At 32.8% G+C, this 26,997-nt stretch overlaps 1 protein-coding gene across 1 annotated transcript in view; it reads left to right on the forward strand.

The window, feature by feature from the left end:
- Positions 1 to 830: 830 nt before the first annotated feature.
- LOC140443550 (coiled-coil domain-containing protein AGAP005037) overlaps positions 831 to 26,997 on the forward strand; it is a 1,206,743-nt gene continuing 1,180,576 nt past the window's right edge. Inside the window, exon 1 of the mRNA XM_072534868.1 lies at positions 831 to 1,091. Within this exon, the coding sequence (XP_072390969.1) occupies positions 974 to 1,091 (118 nt within the window). The 5' untranslated portion in view covers positions 831 to 973. The remainder of the gene's footprint in view (positions 1,092 to 26,997) is intronic.

A 26,997-nucleotide genomic window follows, 5' to 3' on the forward strand; every position in this document is an offset into this window, starting at 1 on the left:
ACAATAGCAGGTATTTAAATTTTATGATAGTCCATGTGACATGGAAAAATTTCTATTTAAATAGTGAATCCTAACGTAAAATAAGCTAAAATATTGACTTTGTACGAAAAGCACACGTACTAAAATATGCTTAACAATTTAGTTTTTTTTCTGAGAATTTACTCCAGCTTATTCTTCAAATATACTATAATAAAGAAACTAAACTAAAATTATGACTAAGAAGACTATAAAACACTAAACTAAAAATAAAATAAACGAAATAAATAATAAAAGAAAAATACGACACAATAGCACAGATTTGACAATAGGCTCAATATCAATGCAACAAACAAAAAATAAATAAATAAAGGATGTTGTCTCTCGTTAAGGGAATGTTGCTGAATTGACATAAGAATAATGCGTGATATTTAAATATGTTGGTGTTACCCGTATTATTACCGGAAATCATATATTTTATCATGCGGAATAGGTACCGTCCTATTGTCCTATGACAAGCTATGACGAGCCGCATGACAGTGCTTATAACAAAATCATATGACAAATCACACAGTGTAAACATGTAAATTTCACTTCATGACCAAATCATATGACGAATCACATGACAAATTATGTAGTGTAAAGTCGACTTTATTCTAGGATGGTTTAGATAAAATTTTTACATTTCATAATACAGTTATTATTTCACATACTTTGAATTGAAATTTTACACACATTGTGTTTTATGAAATTATTACACATACATAAAGTAGTTATAAAAAAACAAAACATTAAAAATTTATTGTACTAACTACTGCTTTAACATACTTATTTCTTTTTCAGAAACATCAACTACAAGCACGTCATACAACGAATAATTGCACTTTAGGGCTAAATGTAAATGCAAAACTTTATATAAAACGGTAGCGTAAAAAATTCTAGTCTATTTTTGTAAAAAAGATGTTCGAGTAGGGTGTTCAGTGGTTGTTCAGATAAAATGTTAATTCGGTGGAAAAATAAGGACAAAGACAAAGATAAATGTGAGAAAACTTCGAATCAGAAACAGAATTCTTCGGGGACTTCAAAGAAAAAAAGGAAGTTCGGCAGAGATGGGGGTAAGTTTTTTTATTAAATTATCGACAAAGCTTTAGTATTCCCTGTGCAGCCTTTTGAATTTGTAGAGAATGTATTTGTTGAATATTTTATTATACGAAATAGAATGTATATTTTGGTTTTATAAAATATTCCTTTGCGAATAAACCACAATTACATGAAAAATATTTGATTATAAATTTAAAAATGAAATCAACTAACTTTTTACGTTTTAAACAAAATAAACACAAAACCCAGACTTTTATGTAAAAGGATTTCAGTTAAATTGGCTGAAACTTTGCCATGCTGGTCGTCCAAAGTTCTGTGCTCTAAGACTCAGAAATCAATTGTTTCTAAGTTATAGAGCTTTAAAGTGTAAGTTTTTAGTCCATTTGAATAATATACAGGGCGGTAGTAAGCAAATGCGACAAATTTTAGGGGTTGATTCTGCAGGAAAGAATATTGATAGATTGCTAGATACATGTATACCCGCGTATGCTTCGTTTTTCGATATACAAGGTATTGAAATTTTTGTTACAAACTGACGATTTATTTATTGCTCCGAATCCGGTTGAGATATGCAAATGAAATTTGGTGGATTTCCAGAGGTAGTTATTGTGTAATTTAAAATTCATCATGGGCGTGCCTAAGGGTAATAGTCTGAATCTTGTCTTTTTTATATGAGGCGTAGTTTTATACAAAATTATTATAATTTATGAGTTATTTGATTTAAATTCTGTCAACATTTATCTAATGATAAATACGAAATATCAAGTTAGCGTTTCCTCAGTATTAAGCGTTTAGTTTGCTATAACATTCTTGTTATAATTAATTTTTCTTTTATCGAAAAGAATGGACAATTTTACAAATAAATATTTGTCACACATCCACTTTGTCTATCATCGAAGTAATGAAAATGGTTGACAAGCTAATTATGGTAGATACAATAGCCCCGGACATCAGCGGTATTGAAGTTCAATAATCAGCAGTTGGATCAACACATTTTAACACAAATCGTTAATTTGGTTCGCGAATACGAACCATTTCTTGTTAAAATTTTTATTTCAAATCCTTTATAAAAGGTATATAATAAAATACCGGGCTATATCACAAATACATTACAGAACGTTTTCGGAATGTAAATTTCATCATCAGTGTAACGAAGTATACATGCTATGAGCCACTAAAATATATGGGTGAAAACCCGTTAAATGCTATTAATTTATAGATATGTTACATTATATATTATTGCAAATTAGCATGTTCAAATTACCGTTGGAATTGGTAACATGGCAACGTATGGCTCTACATAGGTTATCTTATAAAGGATTTGAATTAAAAATTTTTGTGATACATGGTATACAGCCAGCTACAGGAACTTAGTTTCCTAGTGGATATTTCTAGTTATTTCAAGTGGAAATTGGAACGTCAATAAACTTATTTAAAACTTCAATTGTGGCTAATTCCCATTAAAATAGTAATTACTCGATAATCTTAAACTTCTAAAAGCAAATCTCGATTTCACCCAAGCTACTCTTAATACAGAGCATTCTATTCTTCCAATAAATGACCATATCACAAACAAAGCCCAATTTTATACAGTCCAGCTAGAGCACCAAACAATTACACCAATCAGATTGCCCGTAAAACAAACATCAGGTACAATAGTCATCCCAAAGCAAGAAGTCGAAGGTAGTATCCTAAGAGAAACACTCATCGTCGCATGTAATCAACTTGCCTGGACCGAGCTAATCAATAACACCAACGAATATAAGCAAATAGCATTAACTGATCCCGTCAAAAGCCAACCAATAAACCTCGAAGAATATCATATATACATATCAGATATCCTACCCACCGAAGATAATATTCCAAGAGAGGTCGTTCCTCTCCTTAGGACCAATCATCTAAATACAGAAGAAAAACTCACCTAAGGTGACTGTACCGGAAGTTTGCAGAGATATTTCACCACCCAGATGATCCGTTAACATTTTACTAACCAAATAAAGCACCATATATGAACCACAGAAGTTCCAGTTTATACCAAGTCATATCGGTATCCACATATCCATAAGGAAGAAGTACGTAAGCAGATCACTTCGATGCTCAATCAAGGAATCATCAGACCGAGTCTAATCTATAGGAAACGACAAACTCATCGCCTATGCATCCCGAACTTTAAATGAAACTAAACTGAAATATTTCACTATCGAAAAAGAAGTGTTAGCAATAATTGTGTGGGCTACTACAAAATTCCGCAAGATACCACATACTGCAATGTTAACTTCAAAAGAAATAAAAATAATAGACAAAATCCTACAAGAAGACAGTAAACAGCAACATTCCAAAGCTCAGCGATCAAACTCCCAATACTTAAAAGAATATATCGAAACAGATGTAACCACATAATCCACGGCAGAAAATCCAATAATGGAAGACAGGAAGGAAGGATGATGTTGGAGCCGATTTATCTAGGATTAAGGTACAACAATGGGAAATAGAAGCGCAAGATCGTAGAAGATGAAGGGTTATAGTGAATGTGGCGAAGGCTAACCCCGAGTTGTAAAGCCAGTCAAGAAGAAGAAGATTCTTTTAGTGCTACATTATGTCTCTCGTACAGTGTTTTCCGTTCTCCCAGCAATATTGATGTATCAGCGTAGACAAGGATTAGTACTGATTTGGTATATATTGAACTGGTGGTTGTGATTTGTGATATACCTTTTAGTTTTTCCATAGCCAAATTGAAGATATACAGGAGAGAGGGTCTCCCTAGCGCAGTCAGTCATTTGTTTTAAAAGGTTCAGACAATTTCCTCTGGATTCGTACTCTACATTAAACTTTTTTATGAGTTAGTTTTGTTAAATGTACCAACTGATTTGGTAAAAGTCTTAGGCTACTTTGTAGTCTATAAATATGTGATGAGGATATATTCCAAATTCTAGTGTTTTTACTAAAATTTGTCTCAGGGTTGTAATCTGATGAATTGTCGATTTACCACGTCTGAAACCAGCCTGGTATTTTCCTACTATTTGTTTCGCATATGGTGCCATATGATGGCATAGTGTTATTTTATACGCTGCGTTTAGAAGCGTAATTTCTTTGTGGTTATAGCTTTCAAATATGTCTCATTTTTTGTGTATTGTGCAAAGTATTAGAATATTCTAATCATCAGGGAGAGATTTCTGTGTCCATTTTGCTTTTATGAGCTGTTGCAGTGCCATTATGATATCGTGGCCACCTTCTTTATTTAGTTCAGCTGGGAGATTATCTATTCTGGGTGATTAGTTTCTGGCTAGTTTTTTTAACTGCGCCTTTAAATTTAAGAATCGTTGCTGATTTCTCTTCCCTCTAGTCTGTTCCGCTTACCACATCTCTTTTGTCTTCTAGATTTTCTTCTTCTTACTCTATATTGAGTGCTCGGTTTAAGTATTCCACCAATCCATTCAATACGCCTTTCCTTGTTAATAGGTTACCATAATCCCTTTATACCTAACAGATCACCTTAATACTGTCTTTGTGTCTGAAACTAAAAACCAAGGCCAAGATTAAGGCTAAAAAGTTTGATAGCATCATGCCAGTTGTGAACAAATGGGTTCCACCAGATCATAAAGATTATTTTCTAAATCTAAAAAGGTGTTTTAATGAAGGCAGTGATGCAGAATACAATGCTCATACGAACCAAGTAGTCTTTAACCTATCTGACTATGTATACTAGTTCATTAAATAATAATGAATTTTTTAAATATTGGTAACGATAATGAGCCACGTGGTTTTATCAACCTAAATTTTTTTCAGAAAAATATTCTCCAGAATTTTTTAAGTTTTCTCAAAACAATGTTTTTGGCGTATGACATTATTACATTCTCCCCTTTAATTGTGACAATTTAAAGTAGCAATTGATCTAATACCCACAATAGACTTGATATAAAACAATTCTGTAATAACAATTTCCTAGAATGCCAATTAAAATACATTAAACATCATGATTTTATCTATTAACTTGAGTATAACAGAAAGCAACTTCGGCGATACTATATGGTAACTAAACCTTTATCGATCGTGAAATAAACGACTAACATAACAGTCAGTGTGAAAGGTGAAGTTGCATAAATTTCATCTCAATAAAATGCAAATCGTTTCAGAACTTGGTGGTGATAACCTAATTCAGTTCGACGTATTCAATGTTGCGAAAGTAGGACAAACATAATGATCGCTAACCCCAACAAATTGGTTTTGTGTGCAAATCCAACTATTCATGAAAATGTATTAAATCGTTTGAATTTGGAATATATAAATAAATATATTTCATTGTGATATTAAAATAACAAAAAAAAATATTTTAATAGCTTCCATAGTTGAGTATCAAAATTGTAGACACTAAATTCTAAAAAATGATAATTGAGTTTTAACGATAACACTTTTGCCAGGTTGTGATTATAGATAATTTATCAACTTATATATTAATAATTCAGATACAGTCAAAGTCATAGAATATTGGATTTGTTCTTCTTCTTATGGTGCCCTATCCAATTAGAGGATGTTGGCGACAATTCTGGCATGCTCCTCTCGGTCGTGTGTGGCTCTAAAGAGCGCATGGGCATCGAGGTTTGTCCAATCCCTTATGTTTTTAAGCCATGAGTATTTCTTTCTTCCGATGCCGCGTTTTACTTCTATCCTCCCGTCCATAATAAGCTTTAAGAACTGGTACTTGGAATTTCGAAATATATGACCCAGATAAGCAGTATTTTTTTTCTTTTTATTATTGGCAGCAGTTCTCGTTCTCTGCCCATTCGATTTAATACTTCGACATTTGTTGTGTGATCTGTCCAGGGAATTTTAAGTAGTCTTCTAAATACCCACACTTCAAAGGCCTCTAATTGGTTTATCACATTGGCCTTTATGGTCCAGAATTCTACACCATAGAGCAGTCTGTAAATGTAACATTTTACAAAGCGATATCGAAGCGTTAAGTTAACGCTGCTGTTGCTCAGCAAGGTTCTCATATTAGTAAATGCTGTTCCGACTTGCTCAATCCTGCTGCGTATCTCTATGTCTGGATCCAGATGTTCAATTATCCAACTACCGAGATATCTGAACTTGGGGACCTTTTGGATTTTCTTATTGTTTACTCTTATATTTAATTGCATATTTCCTCTTCTGCTAACCACCATTATCTTCGTCTTGTCTATATTAATCTTCAAGCCCAGTCGTTCTCCTTCAGTGTTTAGTCTATCTATTAGTCGTTGTAGTGCTTCTTGGCTATCAGCCATTATGACTGTATCATCAGCATAGCGAAGATTACTAATAGTCTGTCCGTTGATTTTGATTCTATCTTTAGCGTCACTTAAGGCTCTATCGAAAATCGTTTTAGAGTGAATATTAAAAAGGAAGGGTGACAGAACACAACCCTGTCGTTCATCTTTTTCGATTGGGAAATATTATATAGATTCCAGTCCTACTCTCACAGATTCCATGTGATTCATATGAAGGTTCTTTATGATTTTAAGGTCATTCTCATCTATCGAACGTTCCTGGAGCAATCTTACTATAAAGCATAGGAAGAGATGTTTTACCGATGTCTGCATTTTTAAAGTAGGGCATGGATGTGTTAACGTATCTTATAAAATATGACAAACAGGACTAGTAGAAAAGAACAGTAGATAATTAAAAGCAAGTTAGAGAGATATATATCACTCAGTTTGGACGTTCACTGCACACACAGTAGGGTATTAGCGTGAAATTTATATGCACTAAAAAAGTATTTTACCAAATTTATGTTTTTGTATTTATTTGAAACATAATTCCTACGTAAAGCTTATTTAGCTTTTATAAATTAGTCACATATGTAGTAGTCATAGAAAACGTAAGTATTTTAAGTCGTACGTAAACAAAATTAATTTACCTATTATATGAGACAATATTGACAAAGTAGTTCGACATCCAAAAAAGGTCAAAATATTAACTATCGTCTAAAGAAAAGTCGTCGGATGATGAAGAACTATAGAAATCACTATTAGTCACATTTATAATTATAGGTTCAAAGGAAACCTCCACACTAGTGTTTAGATCCCACAACATGCTTTCTTCTTTTCTAACGTGTAGGGAGGCGCAGAACAATTACATTTTTTTATTTCGCCGACAGTATATTTCTTGTATTCGGGTATATGTCTCCTTGCAAGATTTAATAAATGTCAACATATTTTCAATGAATGATATATTTCTTTGAGAGACCCAGTTCATGATTTCAGCTTTCCCCCAGGCAGTTGTTGGTGACGGCTCCAATTGTCGAAAAGGTTAGGTGTATTGTCCATAATGACGTAATTTGATTCAAGGTGTAATGATATCTTTTAAAAAACAACCTTAAAATTTGTTGGTGTCTATTTCTTCATTTGTTTTCTTAAATTTAAAGACTTCTTCTTCTTAAAGTGCCCTCTCCTCAATGAAGGTTGGCTACTACAATTTTAAAATCTTCTCTATCTTCAGCTGTTCTTATTAGCTGTTCAAAATTTAGCCCTGTCCATTGTCGGATGTTTCTGAGCCACGATAGTCTTTTCCTTCCTAGGCCTCTCTTTCCCTCGATTTTTCCTTTCACTATAAGTTGGGCATATTGGTACTTATTATTTCTCAGTATGTGGCATAGGCATGATGTTTTTCTAACTGTGTTAAAAAGTTCTCTTTCCTTGCATATTCTATGCAGCACTTCTTCGTTTGAGGTATGCGATGTCCATGAAATTTTGAGCATTCTCCGGTAGATCAACATTTCAAAGGCCTCCAATTTATTTACGGTTGATGTTTTTAGGGTCCATGTTTCAACTGTATATAGAAGAGTCGACCAGACGTAGTATTTTGATAAACGTAGTCGAATTTCGAGTTTTATTAGAGAATCACAAAGCAGTTTTTTTATTTTTTGGAAAGATTTTCTGGCCTGTTCTATTCTCGATCTTATTTCTAGATCAGGATTTAGGCTGCTATCGATCCAACATCCCAGGTACTTAAATCTATTGACCTGTTCTAACATGGGCCCATTTATTGTGCAAGGTTGAGGTACGTTTTGGTTTTTTCGGATTGACATTACTTTGGTTTTTTAATGTTTATTTTCATACCAAATTGCTCACAGGTCGAGTTGGTCTTGTCGATGAGTCGTTGTAGACCTACGTCGGAATCCGCAATTAACACTGTATCATCGGCGTATCTGATACTGTTGATATTTACGCCATTCACCTTGACTCCATCCTTGGAATCCTCCAGTGCTTCTTTGAATAGAAACTCGGAGTAAAGCTTAAACAGCAGAGGCGACAGAACACATCATTGTCTAACTCCCCTCCTAATTTCTACTTCTGCGGATGTGGAACCTTCGATACTAACTCTGGCGTTTTGGTTCCAGTACAAGTTTTTTAAGAATTTGATGTCTTTTCCATCTAAACCGACTTCTTGCAAACGTTCTAATAGTAGGTCGTGTCTTACTCTATCAAATGCTTTTTCGAAGTCTATAAACCATATAAATATATCTTTCTGTTGGTCGTAGCATTTTTGGGCGAGAACTAGTAAACTGAACAGGGCTTCTCTCGTTCCCATGCCGGCTCTGAATCCAAACTGATCGTCTCCGATGATTGTTTCGCACTTTCTATAGATACGATTATGTACGATTTTTAGTAGGACTTTTACTGCATGACTCATAAGGCTTATCAGACGGAACTCATTGCAGTGTTGTGGGTTTGGCTTTTTGGGTAGTGGGATGAATATTGACTCCAGCCAATCTTGGGGTATTTTACCTGTATCATAAATGCGATTGAATAAAAGGACAAATATTTCGATATTTTCTTCGCTGATTAATTTTAACGTTTCTGGGTATATTCCGTCTGGACCTGGGCTTTTATTTATTTTAAGATGATTAATTGCATTTATGATTTCAGATTTCAGAATTGTTGGCCCTTCGTTGTTATTTTCCAATCTTGGTTCTTCTCGTATGTCGTGAAAAAGAATTTTAATATAGTCTTCCCATTCTTTCAGTTTGTCTTCCGTTGATTCTAGCAGTTTGCCATCCGTGTTCAGCATGGTGTGAAAAGTCGTTCTCTTGGTAGTCGATGTGAACTCTTTTACCTTTTTATGTAAATTAAAAAAATCGTGCCTTTGTTGTAGTTCTTCTATTTCCACGCATTTTGTTACCAGCCATTTCTCTTTTGCTTCGGTTATTTTTTTTCGAATTATTCTATTTAGTCTTTTGTATTCTCCGTCTTTGTCATTTTTTCCTTTAGATTCTCTTCGTTTGTTCATTAATTGTAAAATCTCTTCTGTCATCCATTCCTGTTTGTTATTTCTAGGTGTTACTTTTAGATGTTTTTCCGTTACATTGTTCATTTGTTCCTTAATAGTTTTCCGCAGAACGTTTATGTCATCGTACTCGCTAATTCTATTGTGGTCGATATTTCCTAAATTTCTGTTTAATTCTTTATTTACTGTCTGATGTATGGTGTCGTTTTTCAATAATTGGATGTATAATAGTTGGTTTTGAGGTTTTTGTTTCTTTATTAGTTTCCATCTTGCGCGAACTTTTGCAACAACAGGATTATGATCGGAATTGATGTCAGTTCCAGGATATGTTTTTGCACTGATGATTGCATTGTGATATCTTTTGTTGACCAATATGTAATCTATTTGGTTACGGATTACTCTGTTTTCATTGTGTTGTGGTGAAGTCCAAGTGTACAATCTGCGAGGGTGTAATTTAAACCATGTATTTGTCGCTACCATGTTGTGTTGTTGGCAGAATTCTGTCATTCTCTCTCCCCTGTCGTTCCTTGCTCCAAGTCCAAAGTCTCCAATCAATCCAGAAACTTTTCCTCTACCTAACTTAGCACTAAAATCACCTAAGATAAATGTTAGGTCTCGTTTTTTGGTCATCTTTATAAGTTTTTATACGTCAGCATACCACGCTTCTAGCTCTTCTATGGGTTTATCGGCCGTAGGGGCATAAGTTTGAATGATGTTAATATTTACTGGCTTTCCGGATAGTTGAATAAGAAGACATCGATCCAAAAATGGCACAAAATTTGTGACGGCATTGTTATATTTGTCTTCTAAAATTACTCCAACCCCGTTACGATGAACCGGATCATTATTACCCGAGTAATAGAAAGTTTTGTTCATGGTTTTAACTTTACCTGAACCTGGCCATCTAACTTCACTCAAACCCAATATCTGCAACCCTAAACGTTTCATTTCGTGGCATGCATTTGCTAGTTTTCCTGATTCGAACAGACTTCTATTGTTCCATGTTGCAATCTTAAAGTTTGTATTTAAAATATTTAGGCTATTCCTCCCGGGGATTCTTCGCACCTAAGATCTGCCGGGGACTAGGGGCCATTTCTGTTTGTGCTTTCATTGTAGTTTTCTTGGGAAATATATACCAGAGTGGTTTCCCGTTGCCTTCTCTGGTTTGTATTTTAGCCGATCCTCTGGACACAGACGCTATTTGCAGCCGCCCACTCTGGGTCAGACGCTGCGTGCTAGTTTGATCCCTACCACTTACCAACTCATCCGCCCGAAGCCGTTGGTCAGCAAGTGGGAGATCGCTTATACCGGCAATCGCTCGGTAAAATTTTCGCCATATCTGGCTACCCTCACTTAGTTTAGCCTGCAGACCAATGCAGTTGCCCGGGGTGTGGCACGTGGGGCCATAAGTGAGAGTTAGCTGTCTTATGAGGACCAGTTATCAAGAACCATCTCCCGTCTAAGACGCTCGATGTGGTCGTTTCGATAAAAGGTGCTACCTCTATAACACAACTCTACACCCCACTAAAGACTAACAAGCCATTATCAAAAAACCCTTAATACTGCCTATGTGTGTTAAAATGCGTCTCCGAGCTTTGACTGCTGGTGTTTTCAGACCAAATGATAACCATTCAATAAAGGCTTGTTTTACGGTATCTACATAACTTCAAAATGTTGCCCCACCTTTGAGACAGTATGGGCTTGATTTAGTCAAGTTACGTCTGAATAGTAGATTTTTCTTCCTCCACTACGATAGTCTTGGGTTTTTTCAGGTAATGTCTAAGCCACAAAATAATATCTTCTCTTTCTATAAGAATGCTCTTCCTATTTCGTTTCATACATTTAATCTTCGCTATTATGCACGTCGTGATATTTTGGGTATCAAATCGTCAGAATCTATTTCTGCTACTACTTTCTTTAACATTAGAATTTCATTTTGGAAAAGAAAATCATGAAATTTTTTTCCGAATAGCCTAGCTTAATATTCTCTTTACGCTGAATATGTTTTCTTCCTCTGGTTTAAGTTTTTAGATAACTAGACGTTTCCAACTTACCTTCACGTTGTTTGAATTGTTTTAGAATTCTGTAAACGCTTCTGGTAGATGCTTTAGTTAAATCGTTAGTGGTATGTTACTGTTCCTTTCATTGAGTCCACAATACATGTTGTAGGAAACAGTTTTTTCACCTTCCAAAAGATTTTGCCAACGACGTTTTGTTTAACTATTTTCGCCTTCCATATTTGTCAGAACCCTACAAAAACGTATTAAGCCGGGTACACACATGCCAGTAAATTGGGAAAGTAGCTGGCATGCCAGTTGCTGGCACAGGCCAGTAGCACTGGCAAGCACAAAACAAATTTACTAGTAATTGGAATGCCAGTAGCTCGCTTGCCTATACTGGCAAGGCTAAAAAGCAGGGTAGATTTTTACACCTGCCAGTGCTAGTAAACGATCGAGTGGTTTTCATCTAAAACTAAAGGAGTTGTTTTATTATTAAAATTAAAAGTAAAAGTAAAAAAGAGAAAAATTTGAGTGACAAATTGGATTGGTAGGCGAGAAAAGCAATTTTTTATTTTGGCCTTTATCTCCTTTATAGTAATACGTTCACCCATTTTCTGTTGAAGTTTTGTGTAAGCATTATCACGGGCTATTTTATTTTTACATAGAGGTGATTTAGAATTCAAAAGGCACTCCAATTCTTTATATATAGCAATAAATTTAATGGTTTTTTTATCACCCCAACGAAACATTTTTTAAATTAACAAGTTTAAAAATGAAACGATTAATTTTTATCACCAACACAACAAATCTGACAATTCTCTGCTAGAAACTCTCATGCCCGTAGCGGTAGTGCGCGTTCACACATGCCAGTGACACTCCCCACACATGCGCCTTGTATCTCACAGCATGCTACTAGCAAGAAAAATCAAATTCCTTGCGATTAGCTAGCATGCCAGGAACTAGCATGCCAGTTAACGTACACATTTGCCAGTTTGGGGACAGTAGCTGGTGCTTGCTAGGTACTGCTATGTCATTGTGCTAGTAACAGGCATGTGTATCCCCGGCATTATACGCTTTAGGTTAACTATAGTAGTGATTTATTTTAGCAGTAGAAATAAAAAAGTCGTTATTAATAAACCAGATGTTGATAAATAATTTAATGGAAATTCCCAAACAATTAAAAAAAGTTAAATTGTGTTTGGAAGCAAACTAAAGCATCTATTAATTTTTGTTTAAATGTAAAGTGATAGCGCTGATAAAATCAATGATTTTTTAAATGAAATTGAAGTTTTGAATTCTATAAAATTTAGTTTTTGTCTGAAATATTGAACCCTTGACTGTCTATAATTCATTACCATTTACCTGATTTTTATCTAGCGGAAAATTACTGTCGCTTAGGTATTGGAGTGATACTCTAATCTGGGTCAATAACAATTTGTCTTGTAGTGCTTTAAGCTTTGCCAACTATTTTACCGCATTTCAGCTAAAGCACATTTAAATAAAAAGTCAGCATTTATTGTTAAATTGCTAAAGATCTCCTTCTAGTAATGTTAATAGTTTCTGTCAATCCTTAGAAGTGGCTTTGAAGAAGATAATCAAACCTTACATATATTTAATTAGCTAACATATGTACCTAATATATTATAAAACGATTCATATTAAACAAATTCTGACTACAATAAACTAGGAATATGTTTGCTGTATCAGTTTACTGATAATGCCTTTTGGACAATTATTAGAGTGGCAAATACCTCAATTTCATGTATCGATAACGTTTTTTTTTTAAATTTTACTCTGTAAGATCCTACATGTGGAAATAATAATGTTGTTAACAATAACACAACAGAAATATTTTTATGTTTGTTGTCTTTTTACACAGGACGAATTATATGAATTGTTAATTAAAAAACTGAAAAATACCAGATCTTATGGATCTGGTATATCGATATTCCAGGGTTTATCACAAAATTTGTAATTTATGCAATAATTTTACCTCTTCACATTTTCACGTAAATTTAATTTTGATAAATTTATTGGTCACGTTTTAATTGTCTAAAGTCAAATAAATTTATTAAGAAAAGGTACAAACTTCTGGTTCCAGCATCTTGGTGATTGTTTAAGTCTATGCAAGCTTTTATTCAATTTATATACTAAGTTTTGTGACTTCTAATTTTCAAAACGAGTTGGCTGCTTCATATCCACACACTCTGACAAGTAACTAGGTATACAGAAATGCAGTCTGTACATCAAAATTACAATATTTAACTTTATATCTCTAACTTTTATATCGCTAACGATAACAAAATTTACACTGCACACAAAACCGCATGCAAACAGACGTGCTTTATAGCAAACAGGATTACTGTCTGAGTCAGTCTTAACACGATACACCCACTTATTGTCTATCACTTTTGCACCAAGTCCCATGTATTATTAATCTAATTATCTATTTCTTCGTCCATCGCTTTTTGCCACTTGCTAGAGTCCTTAAAATTTATTGCTTCTTCATAAGTAATAGCTAACACGATACACCCACTTATTGTCTATTACTTTTGCACCAAGTCCCATGTATTATTAATCTAATTATCTATTTCTTCGTCCATCGCTTTTTGTCACTTGCTAGAGTTCTTAAAATTTATTGCTCCTTCATAAGTAATAGGTTCAAGCATTTCATAGTAGTTTGCTACACCATAATAGTCAGGATTAGACAGTGTATTTCTGTTGCGTAACTGTCTGTCATTAATATTTTCATCTTTGGCATCGTAAAACAGATTACAATCAAAATCCTCTATTCCTAAATCCTAATTCATTATCCCATTCTTGAATATCATACACAGCATCATATCATCTTTATCATCAAAAATTTCAAATTTTAACCTAAAAATTTTCTTGTTATTTTTAATTGTTTAATCTTCCTTAAAATTTACATTGCAGCTCACTTCACTTCTTACAATCCCAAAGTTTATAATTTAGTGAATTCCATCATATCCAACAAATAATAATGTTTATGATTTCGTATCAAACTTCTTACGAAAATGCTAATTACTAATATGCTTAAGATCTGGTTTTCGTCCAAACCACTTGTTATATGGAGTCATGTTTTGTACTTGACTTAAAGCTGTTCTATTGAGAACATATACAGCAGTGTCTACAGCTTTAGTCCACAGTTCTTGTGACACATTTTTGTTGATAAGCATAGTCCTCGCACTTTCAACAATTGTCCTTAACTGCCTCTCTCTGCGACCATTTTATTGAAGTCTATATGGAGCTGAACATTCATGTAATAAACAATTTTCCTGATAAAATCCTGAAAAACACTATTGATATATTCTCCTTTACCTTGATCACTTCTTAAAATTTTAATCCTATTAACAGTTTGATTTTCGATTAGTATTTTAAAGTCCTTAAACTTGTTGAAAACATCTGACTTGTGTTTTACAAAATAAATGCTGCACTAACTACTACAATCATTTTTAAATAAAACAAAATATTTTGATTCACTTGGAGAGAAAATGTTTACTGGTCCCCATATACATCTGTGTGAATCATTTCACCTGGTTTGTCTGATCTGCTTCTTGTAAGACTTTTATGGGATTTTATTGACTGCTTCCCATACTAGCATGTCTCAGAAAAATTCTTCTTTGTCTTCAACTCCCATATTTTCTATTAAATAAGCTGTTTTCTTAATTTCATTGGCGATCATGCCACAACTTTATTGATGTTTTGCAAGTTACAATACATTATGTAATAGGCTTAACTCTAAGTTGCATATTCCATAGATTGTCTCTACGGACTCTAACACATGAAATGTTTTCATTTGGCTCTAGAAATTGACACCTGTTTTTGTGAGAGTGATAGGTAAAGTTTTATCTGTCTTAGCTACCACTGAAAATAAACTGTGACTAAGTTTCATTAACATAAACGACATTATTTATCGTACGATCATACCACTCACCTTGAACAAATGCCTTTATTTCAATGACACGTTTACTTTCTGCAGGAATCAACTTGTTGTTTGTTATTCTGACATACATAGATTCAGGTAGAGATTCTAATTTTGAAAACAACAATTTTTGACCAGTCATGTGTAGGTTTGCTCATGAGTTACATATTCACTCACTTTTACCTATTCACTTTTACTGATAACCTATTTTTATTTTTATTTTTTGAATCATGAATTCTCTTTCTACACTCTCTAACCTAATGTCCCTATTGTTTACAATATTTACAAGTGATATTCATCTTTAAATCCCGTATATTTGTTTTCTTTTTACCAGTCTCTTCCAGTTTACTTTTTAAAGCATCTACTTGTAAAGCAAGACGGGATATTTCAGAGTGATCATTATTCATTCTAGTTTCTTCTTTAAACAATCTTGCTGCTAAATTTTCAAAAGTTTGCTGATTACTAGCTACAGGACCCAGGCAATACGAAAGACATTAAATCTAGGAGGTAAACTATTAATTCTTCTGGAGCAAACAGCACTATTACTAATAGTTTCTTTAACATCTTTTAGATGTCTAACTAATAGCTCTATTGTTAATACATGCTCTTCAATCTTTGCGTTCTCATGCATATTATATTCATAAAACATTTACCATAGTAACTCTAAGAGATCTCTGTCGTTTGCTGTATTGTGCCTTTTTGCTGCATGTATTGTGATTAGTCTTGACCCCATTTCGACAGAATTTTCACAGTTTATCAAATGTTGTATTTGATCTTGACATATAGTAGATAAAAAAAATACCTATGCCTTTGAATTCTTGCCATCTCATTCTCTTCACTCACTACCATCCATCCATTTGAGCCATCAAAGTTGGTGATATTCCCAGAATCAATTTTCACTGCTGAAGCCATTGTTTGCACTGCACTAAATGTATACGACTCGAACGTAGCGAATACAAACTCGAGGGCTAAAACTTTTTATCCGAACTCGACAAGTTACTGTTTAAATCTTAAAATACGGTGTCTTGACACATAACCTGATGAATAAAACAACTTGAGGGTCCATTAATAAAAAGTTTATCGAATGATACATGACTGACAATATTAACAAAAATATGCTTACATCTAACACTTGACACAAAGTGACGTAACCCAAAAATCAAAATTCTTGTCTTTTTAAATCTTTAATATTACAGTTTTAACAGAGAATAATATTTATAATACTAACAACAATATTGATTAAATAAAACAGAACCTACAACAAATTGAACAAATATCCAAGAATATACACAACTCAAGATGTGATAATTAAAAGTGAAGTTATACGTCTTTCTACTTTTTACACGTAATTTGACAGGTTACGTCAAAATAAGGGTATTTTAATATACAAGTTCTTTGGCATGTATCTAATTTAAATACAGGCGGCCTTTATTTTATTAAAGGACAGTAATAAAGGACGCCAAAACTTGAAAGAACGAAAGAGTTAAAAGCGAAAGCAGGGAGCAAAGGTCGCTTTTACACAGGGCGACTAGAACGCCTTTTCAATAACTCTCTATAATGTACAATATAATTTTTTATTTTTATTTACAAACTTATTTTATTTTTTATTTACAAATTTTCCTTCCACCTAATTTTGATTTCAAATAAATTACATTCCATAAAATGATTTAGTCGTTATTGTTCACAATATCATCGCCATCGTTATCGTTATATGTGATTGTTATTTTGATTGGGCTTATTTCGTTTTTTTTTTATTTTATTTACAAAAAAACTGCTTTAACCTAATAAGGTTATTAGTAAACAGGCCATTCACATTCCGATTTTTAGTCCGACTAGTGGTTCAACTTCCGCAATTGGATCTGAAATCGGACCATGCTGGTTGGATTAATTGGAACATCTAGAGGGACGACTTGGAGGTCCGACTTCCGACTGGCGACGAAGTGGGAGCGTGAATGGTGAAGTTGGAAGTAAGATCACAGGTCGGATCAAAAATTTTCTCAGTCAGTTGACCTTCGGCACCTGTTATGTATGTGATTTTTATGAACTACTTTACCCAAAGATTCCTAGTTAGCAAATATTTATTAGAAAACAAACTTTCAATTGCACGAAAATTACCCCTATTAAAATACACGATTTTTCAGTTCAAAAAAACTTCTTCAAAGTTATTTTCTTGTGACATCTTATGCAAATTTACTATTTTAATTGGAAATAAGCCTGAATATTAGTTAGAAATTCAATTTATTTGACGTTTCGATTTGAACTTCGGAATATTTTGATAACGATTTTCGAAGTGAAAGTCCAAACGTCAAATGCAATTAATTTCTAACTCATATTGCGGCTTACTCCCAATTAAAATAGTAAATTTACTACAAGATCACTTTGTAACTGATATTTCCTTCCTGTATACAATTTGCTTACAACATCGGCTCCAAACAAAATGTGAATTGGTGCTGTCTGTCCGACATCGCTGAGCACAGATTCCTAGTTCGCAAATAAATAATAGAAAATAACAAAAAGAGAAATCATACGATTTCTACGTGGCGAAACCGAATTCAAATTTTTACCACTGTGCCTTCTAAAACTTGCAAAGCAAACAGCTTGATAAATTACTCGGCAAGGGAATCTAAAAATTGCATTCCACCTACCGTTCCTCATAGTCAAAATTCGTAGTTAATACAGTTTCTGGTACTCCAAACGGAGTAAAGAAATAAAACATAATGACGGTATTATATTTTTGTTTCGATACAGGGCAGCGGCGAGCCGCTTATACGTATTTCGACCTCTTTAGGTCTCCTCAGGGCGGTATAGCCACTGCTCTGAATCGAAACAAAATCTATCCCGTCGTAGACCAATCATTACAAATTGGGCGTTTTTCTTTTTTAAATAAATCCTCATGAGAAAACTGGGTATGTCCAAGTCGTAAACGGGAAATAATTATTTGCCTTCCTACAAAGCTTTAGCATGCGTTCACCTATTTCAGCTTGTATGCTATACATCGCAGTTATTCTGTACGCTCCCAGTATAATCCTTAGGGAGGTGTTATGTCACGTATCCAAAGGTTTTAATGTTGTTTTGCTGTCAGATGCATATGCAACACATCCGTAATCAATGTTAGAATGAATTAAGGATCATATAACATGAGCACAGTTTTACCATCGTTACATCGGTATTAGAGCAGGCGTATTTCCGGTACGGAGCAGGCATATTTCCCCTCGGTGTTGTATATTTTGAACAGGTATAATTGACTTGATATATATATATATATATATATATATATATATATATATATATATTATATATACATATATACATATATATATATATATATATATATATATATATATATATATATATATATATATATATATATATATATATATATATATATATATACCTACTCCTCCAACTGGCATAGTTCCGTGAAAAATCTAGTGTAACCTTTCAGGTTATGCATTAAGTTATTTTTAAAGTGCGTTTTTTGTAAAGAAATAAAACTTGATGCATACTCTGGGAGAAGAAGCTGTAGCAAGGTTTATTTTGCATAATACCCATTTCTAATATACGATCTACTGAAAATGATTTATGATTTAGTTGAAACACACGAATCACTATCGGGTTCAGATGTTTCATGTTCCAATACTTGTTCTAGTCTTTTGCGTAATCGTGTGAAGCTGTAGCAAGGTTAATTTTGCATAATACCCATTTCTAATATACGATCTACTGAAAATGATTTATGATATAGTTGAAACACACGAATCACTATCGGGTTCAGATGTTTCATGTTCCAATACTTGTTCTAGTCTTTTGCGTAATCGTGTGATTGTTTTTTTAATTTTGAGTCTTTAAAATGACCATGAGTATCTATAAGCATTTTAGTGACTGATGTTAAACCTAGTGTATAATCCTAACAATTTGTCTCGTCCGAATTACCTAATATTATTTTTACAATTGGTCACACTACAACCTGTGCCTGCCATTCTAAAATTTCATCAACATTATTATTCTGTTAATACACAATGAAATTTTAAAGTTTTAACCTACCTTATAAAAAAAGATACGAAGACAATAGGTACGATGTACAACTACAATAAATAACGTTTCTTCGATAATTCAAAATAAGTTTTTATAGAAAACAAGACCAAAATTTCAAATGCAAAAATATAAAGTAAACTGAAATATTTAAGAAACGATAAATAATAAAGCAAATAATAAACTTAAAGATAATTACCACGATACCACGAACAAACTGTGATAATAAATGGGTTTTGTATTCTTGTGTACTCTGGTGACGTAACCCAGGCATCTCCACCTTAGTCGGAAGAGGCAACCGTAGTATAAGTAAGTCTACGAACCGTGGGCTATCCCCATGGTACAATGAATACACATTGTATGTACAATGAATACACATGTGTATTCATTGTACCATGGGCTATCCCTGTTACCAATCTAGGTGTAATTTTATCTATGGTTATGACAACAGCCAAATGTCACTGTAAATAACAATTTGAACTAATTTTGAGGACATGAGATCTACTATTTCGTATTACTTTAGTGTTCTGTGGTCTTATCCACTGTCGATTTCACAACGTTGAATGGTCGAAAGGTTATACTTATAATAAACTCAAGTAGAGCAACATCTGTGCAGCTTTTCCGTGCTGTTGCAGATAAGATAAAGATTGCCATGATGATCGCCAACATTCGTAACGGATAGGCACATCAAGAAGAACCTCAAGTATAAGTTGTACTCAGAATAATTATTCTCCAATTTATACTTGGATTGTAGAACCGGCCCTAAGGGTCCTCATCCGACCGGTGATCTTTATTAACATTGGGTTTAAATTTTGAAAAATATTTTCCGGATGTTTTTGACGATTTATGTCTAACATTGATATCATATTTTGCCAACATTTTCGACATTTGTTCACAGAGAATCAGTCAATATATGGTAATGATCACTGATTTGTGATAATGATTATGATGAGGTATGCTTGGGGTGTGCATAAGATTGGTATCGAAATTACATAGATTAATTTCTGATAATGTAACTTCTTTTTTTAATTAGATGGCTGTAAGATTCTGATGAATAATAATTTTTTCTAAGATATCTTTAACTTTTTTTAGATTTTCGGAATAGTATTGTGGGACTTCCGGACCAAATATATTTTGTAAATCATGTCTAACAACAATAACTGACTAGGTACTGAGGTTTAGAATTAAAAGAGACATACATACATATATTTAAACAGAATATCCCAAACAGCACAGTACGTTTTGAGTACGTACAATTTTGGTACTGTACGTACATGATGTAAAATGTACGTTTTAAGTACGTACACTGCGGTACATACCAGTACGTAGAGAATAGTACGTACTATTACGTCTTAAGTATGTACCATGAGAAAGAAGAGCTACACATATTTATTATGTTAGGTTATGTTAACCTAACCTAATTTGTTTGCTTAGGAATTTTCCTTAGACAGAATTTTTCACCTCGAGTACTGGTACAGTTTTGATCTGATAATTCATTGCAAGACAGTTTAGACTTTTTTTACTTAGTTTTGGTGTTCGTGCTTATAGTGTGGTTTCCTGTTATCTTATTCAGTCGAGTGACTTTTAACTTATATAATCATACTGAAAAATGTATTTTGTGGGCGAGGAAGAATATTTAAAACAAATCCATTTGGTAAACTTTAAGAATTATAAGTTTTGCTTGTTTTTGTACTTTAAATATGAATAATAAAGATATATTCACATAAATCATCATAAGTGTGTATACTATTATATATATATATATATGTATAGTATAAGTATTATAAACGTTTATTCACGTTTCAATTTCCACTTCGGAAATCGTTTTCCGATTTCCGAAGTGGAAATTGAAACGTCAATAAACGTACTTTAACCTTTAATTGTGGCTTATTAACATTTAAATAGTAATTACTTTAAAATGCCACAAGAAAATAGCTTCAGAACAATGATACATTTAAATTATTTTATTTTAGTAGCTATTCTATGCTCAATAAAAGTAATTTATTTATTAAAGCTATTTTATTAAATACCAGGATTATTCAATAGCCCGAATTACGTAATTTTTCAGCATATTGACTGATTCCTATTTTAGCTTTGCATCGTTTTAAATTTTGCAATTTCAGTCCAACGAAGCGGCAAAAATTAAATCAAGTGGCACTCAAAACCCTTTTAAAACACGGCTGGTTCTTATCGAAGTATATTCTCACTGTTAATAATATAACTCAGTACTCTAGCAGAAATTGTGAATGTTCTAATACGATTATTTATCCCATATAGGATACATGAACTGGAACTGATTTTGCTGTTACTGTAACATTGGGGTTGGCGTAAATGAACGAGAAAATAATGGTTTTTATTATTCTTTTTTATCTCACAATGAGACGTAGCTTAGTAACTTAGCTGCCACCATAAAATTTATCTTTTTATACCGACTTGCATCAAAATTCGAACACTCGATATCATTATGATTAATTTCAATGACTTTTACAGAGAATGTGCATTCACTTGAACTGGATATATGATTATATTCACAAAGCAAATATTAAAACAAGCAAAGTTATTTTTAATGAATGTGTCCGTTGTGGTTTTTTACACTTAATAACTTTTCGAGGTTTTAAAAATTCAAACTTATCAATTACATAGTTTGTTGATGGTAATTATCTGAATTCCGATTATATCTCACACAGGTTTGATAGATGATTATGTGAAGCGGGAAACTCATGAGAGTAAAGTAATTTTTTTGTAAAAATTTTGTCTTTACAGTCTTTTTGAAAGATAGGTTGATTTAACAATACAGCAATTCTAACATACAAAAATTAAAAGTAAAAAGCATAAAAATAAGCTACTAAAGTAAAAATTGGAACGTTGAAGGTAAACTTACTGTACTTTTTCGAGTCTGGATCCAACTACATTTTTCTTAACTACCGAGCTATTGCCTTTGTGTTTGAGAGCTATAAATTATAGAGGGTGCACTGTGATACAAAGTTGCATACTCTCAGGTATTCCTCATTTTGAATTTCTCCACATGCACAAAATTCATCAATATATGTCTTTTTACCTTATCTAAATAGGTTTTATTTTACAGGGGCAACATCGATGCGTATGAGGTTGAGTGATCGCTAGGTTCTTTATTCCAGGTCCATTATGTGTGATGGCTCTGGGTGTACGGGGAACAATTTTGGGGGGTTTGACGCTAACACTTTTCATTTACCTATATTTTTATTTAAGCCGGCTGGCTCCTAGCGGTTTCTCGAACTCTTATAAATGGTGTCTTTTATCGAAAGTTTACCTGAACTTCTAGATATTAAGAGGCGCATCTACGGTCTTCTGGTGATATCAAACCAGCTGCCCGGTACAGTAAAAATTTCATACAGCCGATATATGATTTATGATATTGACGCATTTCTGTTCTATTGAATTTATTATTGATTTTGAATTTTAACGCTAGTTTAATTTGTTTTTGATACTTTTCCGTCGAATCTTTGTTTACCGTTTCAATATTTTGATTATTTAAAAATTTTATTGTTTAGTTATTATATTCTATTTTATCTATAGCAATAGTAGTGTTACTTTTGTCTTGCTTTTGTAAACTCTATGTTGTTTTCTACTGATTTATTTTTAATTAAAATGGCTGTTTCTCTTTGTAACAGGACTCTTTGTATCATGAACCCACAGCTTCCTAAATTATACTGTTTTATTAAACTACACAAACCTGATCACCCAATAAGACCTGTAGTTTCTTTTTATAAAGCTCTGTCATATATATTTTTCACAAAACAGAGATTATTTTAGAACACACTATATTTTCACCTAAATTAACCTTAAAAAATACAATAGAACTAGTAAAATATTAGTCTTTACCGCATTTCTATTCGCGGCAAAAAATGGCATTTTTCATTGATCAATCAATGCATTGACATGGCTGTTTAGAATGCATGGCAACTTCATCGTTTGCATGGAGGCAAACTGGACCAGTTATCATTTAGAAGACGCATTGTAACATCATTGCTGCTACAACAAAATAAAAAACCTACTTCCTATTCTCGAGGTCGTCCATCAGCCAATGAAAACATCGATATTCGCTATGATCGACTAGAACATCTAGTAATTCCACAGGAAAAACCAACTCGATGTTGTTTGTGCCACGATAAAGCAAAAATGAGGTGTTCAAAATGCAACGTAGGCTTACATGTTAAATCTTTTGTTTCATACCACACTGAAACTTAATAGTAGTTTATATACCTGATGTAATATATTTTGTACAGTATTTGTTTTTTACTCATTTTTCATAAATATTTTGTTTTTACGATAAATATGTTTTTGTTAATTGATATAACAAGTAAATTTGGAGAAAAATATTAAAAAATATTTTCGTGTAGTTTTTAGGCATATCTGGATTAAAATACAACATTTTCAATTACCTAACAACTCCAGATTAATTTTGTTTGACGTAAAAAATATTTTTCCAGTATTTCTTCCACACAAACTTTTGTTCTAGTAAAAAACCTTTTAGGGCATATTATCACAAATCCAATCATTACATCTGAAATTTTACATTTTCTTTAAATTTGCATAAGCCAGGACTACTTTGAATTTAATAATCAAATATAATACAAATAACAGTGCAGGGCTTATAATGGATAATCCTCTAAGTCCATTGCTATCAGATATTTTTATGGATCATCTAGAGACAAATATTTCAAAACATTTCTTATTTAAACAGTTTTTAAGTTGGTGGAGATACGTAGACGATGTACTGGTATGTTTTACAGAAACTAACAGGCAACTTGACCAATTTTTATCGTATACTAATTCACTTCATACTCATATTGAATTTTCCATACAGAACAAAATCAATCCATAAATTTTTTAGATTTAAAAATTATCAGACTTAAAAATAAACACGAGTTCTCCGTATATCATAAACCTACCGATACTGATACGACTATACACAATTTATCATCTCAACCGACACAACATAAATTAGCAGCCTACCATAGCATGTTAGATAGATTAATAGAAATTCTGATGTCAAAGTACAAGTTTGAGATATAATTAAATACTATTAAGCAAATAACAGTAAACAATGGGTACAACGAACAAACAATTATTAAAATTTGAAATCAAAAACTATATAAGAAAGCCGTGAAATTAGTATTTTCACCACCAGAGAAAAAACCCAATACCTTCTGATCGATTACATATACAGGCAAGATATGAAAATAAAAATTAGATTAAACACATAAAAAAGAACGGAATAACACCAGTTTTTAGAACAAATAACAACTTAGGCAAGCATATTAAAAACAACAAGAGCCAAAATAAAAGGGAATCAACACAGTGGTGTATACAAACTTAAATGTGGCGACTGCCCAAAAACTTACATTGGTCAAACTGGTAAAACGTTTAACTAACGTATAGCAGAACATACAAGGGCTTTCAATAATAGAAAAATAGATTCTACATACGCACTTTACTTTCTAGATCATAATCATTCTTTTAATGGTGAATTTCAAATTCTTCACATCCCAAATAAAGGCCTTAAGCTATCTTTATTAGAATCTATGGGAATTAACAAATTAAAAAATACAGCTATAATTCTGAATGACCAACTTGAGACAAACAGTTCTTCCCTCCTCAACCCATTCAGTTAAAGGCTATAAAGTGTAAATACATACCAAAAATAGATCACTTGAGAAAAGCTCACTGTCGAAATAGCTGTAGTGATAAAATATTATAATAAATTTTGTGGAAGTTTTGAAAATAAAGTTTTCAGTCTTTTATTGTTATATAAAATGAATTTCCATCAAGTAACGGTCGAATCCATCACTTTTAGAGCTTTCAAGATGATTTTAATATTACGGGTTTTTTATGATTTTATGTTTTGATAAGTTTTAGATAGGTTTTTCTATACTTGGTGATATATTCAGTGATAGAGACGTTGCGTTGGTAGTAAATTTATTGATGTACAGTATTGAACGGATATTCTTGGCATATCTTTGGTAGTTCAGGGTTTTGTAATCTTTTGGCTTAATTGCAATTAAAGGAAATGCCTTATTGAAAATACAGTCAAGCTTATCTAAAAAATCAGTGAAATTCTTGTCCACGTCCACAGAAGAAAAGTGTCACCCAAAAGTCAAGCATAAATTTTGAAATTTACGAAAGTTCTGAGCAGAAAAATCCTACATAATCTTCGGGTTTTCGAGGAGGGTTTAATCAGAATATTAAACTTGATAGACCATAATCAGATAGTCCCGCATTAATTATTGTAGAGCGGGCATCAAGGGATAAGAAATCTAAGACAATATAATCAATTATGGTAGATGTTGTTTTAGTTATTCTTGCAGGAGAATTAACGTGCATTGTGAGACCATACAATTCGAATATATTGACCAAGGACAGTTGGGTAGCATAAGTAGCTGCATAATATATATTGAAGTCATCGCATATAATTTTCTGCTTTTTTTATTGATCAGATTATCTAATAAGCTTAAAAAAAGCTCCTTGGAAGAGTCAGGTGATCTATAAATGCAATTAATGTATAGATTAAGGCTCTTAGTATAAACTAATGAAAACTCAAAAATGATTTACTTAACCGAAAATCATATTTTGTTAAGGGAGAGAAATCAATATTTTGTAGAAAGAATAAGGATACCACCATGAGCTGAAATTAAACGGATTGTCATATAATTGGTCATATCTAGCAGTTGTGGTATATTTTTCTACAAAAAAAGTCTTGTTGAGTTTAAGCCAATGCTCTGTAACCGTAACTATCGGGGGAAATCCTTAATGTTTATGCTTAAACTTACACCTGTTGCTCTAATAACACGTTTTTGCACTTGTTTTAAATCCATTAGAAGGTGTACGTTGTCCCTTGCTTCTTGTTGCAATAAAAAGCATTACATTCACTATAATTTCTCGGTTTTGACCGGACAAAACTTTTCGATTCAATTTTGACATAAATTTCATTTTACGTCATGGTCACTGTTCTTAAAGAAAACTCTGTCGCAGACTGTACCGACCGAAGTGTATACGTCCAATTGTTTACTTCTACTCATATATTTCCGATAATTTTAGTGCGCATCAAGTGGGAGTGGCGATTGTAAGATTTTCAAACTTGTTTCTGGATTTGACAAACTGTAGAAGATATCGACTGTTCGAGTTATTGGTTAATCTAACTCTTGGTTAGATTTATCGACGTTTCCAAAGTATCTTTCTTAATGAAATTAATATGGGAATGGAAAGGATCCTTAGATTTGCAAATTTTAATGACTTTCTTGTCTGTGAGTATTTTTATGTTTTCTACTTCATTTTTGTTGTTGCTTGAAATATTGATTGCATTTTCCAAACTACCGGGGCTTCTGATGTTCTTCAAACCCATATTTGATTCAGATGAGGGCGTTGGTTCGGAATATAAGAATTCTATAGCCTATTTAATGTTTACACCAAGTTCCCAAATTTCCTTATGTAATAATGAGTCAACGGAGGTTTTGGATTTTATACTTATTTTGAATGAAGAACCACTCCCTGTGTCGGCATCTTTAAGGAGGGTATACCACCTAATATATTCCTTAATACCTAGCTTCTCTTTAATATAGTGAACCACTTATATATGGTTGAATATTGGGATTAAGTTACTAATAACTACATAATGACATTTACCTTTTATAATTTTTTGACTTTTGC

Source organism: Diabrotica undecimpunctata, chromosome 6 (assembly GCF_040954645.1).
Source record: "Diabrotica undecimpunctata isolate CICGRU chromosome 6, icDiaUnde3, whole genome shotgun sequence".
Lineage (NCBI taxonomy): Eukaryota > Metazoa > Arthropoda > Insecta > Coleoptera > Chrysomelidae > Diabrotica > Diabrotica undecimpunctata.